General features: G+C 42.0%; 1 protein-coding gene across 1 annotated transcript in view; it reads left to right on the top strand.

Moving 5' to 3' along the window:
* Positions 1-3,922: 3,922 nt before the first annotated feature.
* Positions 3,923-7,572, top strand: part of LOC126281269 (beta-1,3-galactosyltransferase 4-like) — a 257,169-nt gene continuing 253,519 nt past the window's right edge. The window contains exon 1 of the mRNA XM_049980092.1: positions 3,923-4,045. Coding sequence (XP_049836049.1) covers positions 4,003-4,045 — 43 coding nt within the window. The 5' untranslated portion in view covers positions 3,923-4,002. The remainder of the gene's footprint in view (positions 4,046-7,572) is intronic.

Genomic DNA, 7,572 nt, shown 5'->3' with positions numbered 1-7,572 from the left:
TTTATTCTAGAGAAATAGCTTCACATTTTGAGGAAGTCAATTACGCGTTGGTCCACACCTGGCCCTTCTGCCAGCAGTTATTCTATAGGGTAATGTGTTATTTTTTGAATGTTCTTCTAAGAGATGTCTTGCCAAATTCTGTGAAATTGACGAACCACAAAGACGTGTAGTAGAAACACTCACCGTGTGCGTGCGGGCGTTATTTTGCTGAAATGTAAGCTCAAGATAGCTTGCCATGAAGAGCTGGGACATAGAGTATCGTCCATTCCGCTGTGCTGTAAGAATGCAGCGGTTGCAAACAAAGGTATCCTTCTACTAAAATAAATGGCATCTCAGACCATCATTCCTGGCTGTTGGGCCACATGGCACGCGATAGGTTGGTAACGCACCGCTCTCTGGGGCGTCTCCAGACACGCCCTCTGTCTGGAATCTGATTGACTACGGTATAATCGTCTTCAGCGTCGAGTTCCGATTCGAATTGAGCTCCGATAAGCAGCAAAGACGTGTACTTTCAGGCCACAGACGGCCGTAGGTCACCTACCTGGCTGTGGCCCATCATACAGCCCGACAACCTGGAGTGATGGCGTGGAGTGCCATTTTTTTTCATAGCAGGACTCCTATGGTCGACAGCCGCTGCAATCTTACAGTACTGCGGTAAGTCGACATTATTTTTCGGCCCGTCTTGTTGCCTTTCATGGCAAGCCATCCTGGGTACACATTTCAGCAAGATAATGCCCTCTCACACACAGCGAGAGTTTCTACTGCCAGTATTCGTGCTTGCCAAACACTACCTTGGCCAGTAAGGTTGTCAGACCTCTTCCTAATCGAGAACCTTGGGATCATTATGAGCAGGGCCTTCTAACGATCATGTAATTTTGACGATATAACGCACCAACTGAACGGAATTTAGCACCAACGATCTTTGCTGAAATTAATAAATTATAGACTTTCTATAAAACAAATGTTCTTGTAGAGCAGAAGGAATTTCAAACAGAATTCTGAAAAGTTGTTCTGAGTCAGTAGGTAATGTCCTTTGTGATGCATACAATGCCTCACTGCCAGAGGCAATTTTTCCAGATAGGTTAAAATTTGCTATTGTTAAACAGCTTCATAAGCAAGATGACAGGATAGACTTATATAATTGTAGCCCAATTTTTCCAAAATATTGGAAAAAGTAAAGTTCTCAAGAGTAGTAGCACTCAACAATTTTAGTTTCCGTTATACAGTTTGGATTCCAGTAGGTTTACTCCATTGAGACTGCTAGTTGTACATTCTCTTATCAAATAGTACAAGCCTTAAATAATAATATATCACTAACTGGTATCTGTGTGATCTTTCAAAGGCTTTTGACTATTTAGTTTATGTTACTCTCTTAGAAAAACTTAAGTTCTGTGGAACTGATGGCCTTATGCACAACTGATCAGAATCATACTTAAGAAACAAAATGCACATGTTTTTGCTGAATAATTCAGACCTTGTCAGAAAGGTTTGTGCCAGGTGGATTCCCAGGATGTTGACCGTGGCTCAAAAAGAAACAAGAAAAACGGTTTTCTTGGATGAATTGTGACAGGTGATGAAACACGATTCTATCATTTTTCACCAGAGACGAAGAGGCTATCAATGGAGTGGCATCATGCAAAAAATTCAAAACCACACCTTCTGCTGGAAAAGTTATGGCTACGGTGTTTTCCGATTCCGAGGGACTCTTGCTTGTGGACATCATGCCAAGTGGAACCACTATAAATTCTTATATATATATATATATATATATATATATATATATATATATGACAACACTGGAGAAACTTCAAGCTCGACTGAGTCGTGTTTGACCACATCGGCAAAATCAGGATGTTGGACATGTCAGTCAAAAACCATGGAAGTGATCTCAAAACTCGGATGGACAACACTGAACCACCCGCCTTACAGTCCTGACCTGGCTCCATGTGACTATCATCTCTTCGGGAAACTCAACGACTCTCTTCGTGGAACAAGGTTTGAAGATGATGACTCCCCTGTGTACGCTGCCAAACACTGGCTCCAACAGGTTGGTCCAGAATTTTAGCGTGCGCGTATACAGGCGCTGGTTCCAAGACGGCGTAAGGCAGTTGAGAGGGATGGAAATTATGTAGAGAAATGAAAATATTGTTCCTAAAGGATGTATCTACACACTGTAAAACTTTCAAACATGTAGAATAAAAGATGGATTTACAAAAAAATTGTGTGCATTTCTTTTGGAGTGACCCTCGTACATTTCTGGACATGGTGTTGTTGTTGTTGTTGTTGTTGTGGTCTTCAGTCCTGAGACTGATTTGATGCAGCTCTCCATGCTACTCTATCCTGTGCAAGCTTCTTTATCTCCCAGAAACCACTGGAACCCACATCTTTCTGAATCTGCTTAGTGTAGTCATCTCTTGGTCTCCCTCTACGATTTTTACCCTCTACGCTGCCCTCCAATACTAAATTTGTGATCCCTTGATGCCTCAGAACATGTCCTACCAACCGATCCCTTCTTCTGGTCAAGTTGTGCCACAAATTTCTCTTCTCCCCAATACTATTCAATACTTCCTCATTAGTTATGTGATCTACCCATCTAATCTTCAGCATTCTTCTGTAGCACCACATTTCGAAAGCTTCTATTCTCTTTTTGTCCAAACTATTTACCGTCCATGTTTCACTTCCAATCGAAAATACCAGGTGATCAAAAAGTCAGTATAAATTTGAAAACTTAATAAACCACGGAATAATGTAGATAGAGAGGTAAAAATTGACACACATGCTTGGAATGACATAGGGTTTTTATTAGAACCAAAGAAGAAACAAATTTCATAAAATGTCCGACAGATCTCTTGCACACGTCGTTTGGTGATGATCGTGTGCTCAGATGCCACTTCCGTCATGCTTGGCCTCCCAGGTCCCCAGACCTCAGTCCGTGCGATTATTGGCTTTGGTGTTACCTGAAGTCGCAAGTATATCGTGATCGACCGACATGTCTAGCGACGCTGAAAGACAACATCCGATGCCAATGCCTCACCATAACACTGGACATGCTTTACACTGCTGTTCACAACATTATTCCTCGACTACAGCTATTGTTGAGGAATGATGGTGGACATATTGAGCAACTCCTGTAAAGAACATCATCTTTGCTTTGTCTTACTTTGTTATGCTAATTATTGCTATTCTGATCAGATGAAGCGCCATCTGTTAAGACATTTTTTTGAACTTTTGTATCTTTTTTTGTTCTAATAAAACCTCATGTCATTCCAGGCATGTGTGTCAATTTGTACCTCTCTATCTACATTATTTCGTGATTTATTCAGTTTTCAAATTTATACTGACTTTTTGGTCACCCGGTATTATCTACTCAGTCCCGTCTACAAGTCCTAGAAATTTGTAAGGGGAATTTAGAGCACCCTCCACATCAGTGCAATCAGAAAATACTATATAATTTAATAATTTTGTAAAAAATCGAATTTTAGATTATTCAGAAGTCTCCTGTGTCCTGAAACCTGCAGAGTTTTACAAGAAGAAAATCTAGGTGAGGTTTCCTAGTAACAAAAATAAAACGCTTTTTACTGAAATGTATCTCTGACGAAGGGGCCGTTAACCACGGATTTGCGCCGCGCAGGAAGGCAGGTAGTTTTACTGTGGGGTGGGGGGTGGGGGGTAGGTTGGAGGGGAGGAAGGGATGGGGAGGTACCGAAGCTTTAACGGTTGTGCCAGAGACGCGTGGTCACCTCAGCACGGCTGTACTCGGGTGCCCTGCAGTGAGTGACCAGGAGGCGTCGTTTCTCACCAGTTTTGTCGCGGAGGGATACGCACGCCACGAGGCGTGCCCGTGCTGGTTTGCCGCCAAGGTCACGAGCCGACGGCCTGGCGAGGTGCTGAGCGGCGCGCCGCAAGCGGCCGAAGCCAGTGCTGCGCCGAACATCGGCCGAGCTGGAGGCAGGCGCGGACGCAGCGGAAGCGGCGGCGGGGGCGGCGCAGGCGGAGGCGGCGATGCCGCGCTTCTGGAGGCGGCGGCCGGTGCTGGCGCTCGCAGGTACTCACCGCGGACGGAGGTCCGCAAACCAGCCCGCTGCAGCAGCCGCGGATGTTCAACTTTGCTTGCTGCAACGCAACTTTACGCAATCGTCGACACCTTGGCGACCACACGCTTGCCTGAAGGCGGCGACTCAGCGGTGGTTTGGTCAACAACACGTTTGTTAGAAGGAATGTGAATGGTGTTGTTTTTCGTCGGTGCTGAATTCGAAAACGAAATAAGTTTTTTTATTTCGAGTTAATTTATTTTTATGAAAGTCTACCCTCTGTCTACCGAAATCCTTGAAAACGCTGCGTATTGGTTACTCTCCTGTAGTGTAACGCAAATTTTCTGCATATTTAACTGTAGGAAAATAATGGGAATACCTACAAGGGAGTATCACCACGCTCGATCCTCAGTTCAAAAATCTGTCTCCAGAAAGTGTATGTGGTTTGGCAGCACTGTCGATGAGCCGTGATTGAACACGGAGAACCGCGTTGTGTTTGTTGTCACTTGCATCTCAGAAATGAGAATGCTGACAGTTGTTAGAAGTGCCTGTTTGTTCTCTTAAGCTGGTGAAAGTTTGTGGTATGTGTTTTATGTTAGTCCATAAGAAGAAGTGCTCGTTCCTGTGTAAACAAAACAAATTATTTTTGTTATATCTGTGGAGAGTTACTTCTGAACACTCAAAACTGAAACTTAACGCTGTCGTAAAGACATGCTACAAACTTTATATCGGGTGTGAAACTGGCGATCAGGGTGAGAATTTGGTGACCCAATAAGCTGTTCGTCATGTGCTACACTCCTGACAGGCTACTTTAAAGGACTGTGTGTATACGTCCTTGTTATGTTCCCATGATTTTCTGGGAGCCACCGCACAACACATTTGACTGTTATTTTTGTCTGACAGAAATAGATAGATCGCCTCCAAAACAAACAAAACAGTGCAATTCACCATCTTATACATGGGCTGCATGTCACAGTGAAGAATTGCCAATTACAGTGCATCCTGAGAATGGTGCTGTCAGTAGCTGATCATTAAGGCATCTTCCAGGATAATCTTGGAGCCATTAGTGACGAACATGGAGCACCGTTTCAGCAAGACCTTTCACAAATGGAAAACGTTATCCAGGTAACTGGAAAACAGCATTATTGTCTGACTTTAGCTGGACCTCGCGAATCGACGTTCCTGAGGCAAAGAGTCGCTTTACTTAGCTTTACTCCAACGTTACTCACTTCTTTGATTATTTTGTTGCTGAAAGATTTCATTGTTATTTGCATTTGGAAGTCTTGTCCGAGAACGTTTCATTTTGTTAATTAAAGTGCACTTACGGAGGTCCTGTGTGGGCTGTAATTGTCGTATGACAGCGAAACTTTGTAGACATGCTAATGAGTTAATGCGGAACCGATTTAAGCTGAAAAAATTATTTCTCCTTTTGGCCACCAGGTGCTAATCTGCCACTCTACAGCGTCTCAGCTCGTATTGAAGAAGCTGTGTAAGTAGTGGTTAATAGTAAAATTATCACTATATTTTTCTCATTTGTTTGATCTTTTCTGGCCACGTCTAGTCTCTAATAGGTTACATATGAAAGCATTTCTATGCCTCTTTCTTGCATTCACTAAGCCATATTTGCACCTGGTGGCCAAAATTGGAACTAATTTTTTTCCAGCATAAATCGGTTTAGCAGCAAATCGATCACAGCCTACACTGAACCTCTGTGAACAGCTACACTTTAATTATAACCACTCAGTATAATATGTAGGCAACCATAAACATTTACATAACCAACGTTACGAATGTTTTCAATCAGATATGGATTGGGGCGAATTATCTTCCAGAAACAGTGCATAGTCTTGAAACCGAAAAAAGATTTCGTGGTTTGTAATGACACATTTCACCACATGATTCGAAGAGTACTGTAGCGGCGCTGGTGTTCGATACGCGCAGAGAAAAACGCTGAAAAAGTTGCGGACTAGTCCAGTATGCGTTGTGAGTGCGGACATACGCTTACCGGCAGGGCGTTACCGAGGGGGTGGCGAAACAGCCACCTACCGATGACGCACGCACAGAGGGTTCGCAAGCGCTGGGGAGGGAGAAAAAAACGAAGAGGAATCCATCATCATTTCACCATACAGTAGAGTTGCATAGCCTTCACGTAAAAATAGGGCAGCTGTAGTTTCTCCTTGCTTTCAGCATTCGCAGTATCAATATACATAGGCTACGTTACAAAGCCGATCGGTCAGTCATTCAAACTACTGCTCCTGCTAATGTAGTGCATCAACTTCAAGTTGGCCCATCACCTGCCTATTCCTGATTGGTTAGAAATCGGAATTAGGGTAGGTTCATAAAGTAGTAGTAGTTCTTTTATATAAATATCTCCATATGAGAGTTAGTAATTCCTACCCACCTCCTTTTACACAGTACAGTAATAGAAATTCTTCTACAGAACAGAAATAGTTGTCACGGACAAAAGTTTTTGGTTTGTTTTCAAATTTTACTTTGCTATCTGTCAGACATTTCATACCCTGGATAGATTATAAAAATTTCTTGTGGCACCATTGTGTATCCAATTTTGTGCTAAAGACAACCTTAATGTGAAGTAATGGATGTCATTTTCTCCTTCTAGTATTGTTATTGTTGACATCGTTGTTCCTTTTGAACTGAAATGGATTATTTACAACAAATTTCGTGAGGGAATAAATTTACTGTGAAGCATTAGTAAGAAGGCCAAACTCTTTTAATACATGTCTACAAGATGATCGTGGGTGAATTCCACGTATTGTTCTTACATCACCTTCTTGTGCAATGAAGATGTTCTTTCTTACAGATAAGTTACCCCAGAATATTATTCCATATGACATTACTAAATGAAAATATGCAAAATATGTCAACTTACTGATTGTTCGGTAAATCTTCCGAAGATTTACGATGATTATAAGTGTAGAAGTGGCTGAATTAAGTTGTTTAATGAGTTCCAAAGTAAGGTTTTCGCACTTTAAATTCTCAGCAATATTAACACTTAATAATATTGAAGTTTTCACTGTACTTATTATTCCTCACCATGTGTTACAATTCGTGTTAGTGTAGTATCCCTAGATGTGCATAACTGAATATGTTGTGTCTTTTTAAAATTTTGTTTGAGCCCATTCGCAAAAAAGGAGTCAATGATACTTTTAAGAGCATTGTTTACTATTTGTTTCTGCACATAGGCTTGGACTGATCACAACACTTGTGTCATATGCGAAAAAAACTAATTCTGCCTGTTGTATATTAGACGGTAGGTCGTTTACGTATGTGACGAACAATTTGTTAAACATTTTAGCGATGAAGCAGAGAACGTACAGTGAAGGTCTGTACCAAGATAGCGATGTGAGCGTGGTGAAAGAGTATGAGCAGGAATAAGGAGATATACCATAAGGGTGTACGGGATGTAAACGTACCATAATGTTGTAGCTGAACTAGAGACGGACAGTTTGATATTGTACACGTGCGGTCTGTCACGCCGAGAAACAACCTCAAAATAGCCTACAAAAGCAACAGAAAGTTA

The sequence above is a fragment of the Schistocerca gregaria genome, chromosome 7, assembly GCF_023897955.1.
Source record: "Schistocerca gregaria isolate iqSchGreg1 chromosome 7, iqSchGreg1.2, whole genome shotgun sequence".
NCBI classification, from domain to species: domain Eukaryota; kingdom Metazoa; phylum Arthropoda; class Insecta; order Orthoptera; family Acrididae; genus Schistocerca; species Schistocerca gregaria.
This window is presented reverse-complemented; position numbering and strand designations above follow the sequence as displayed.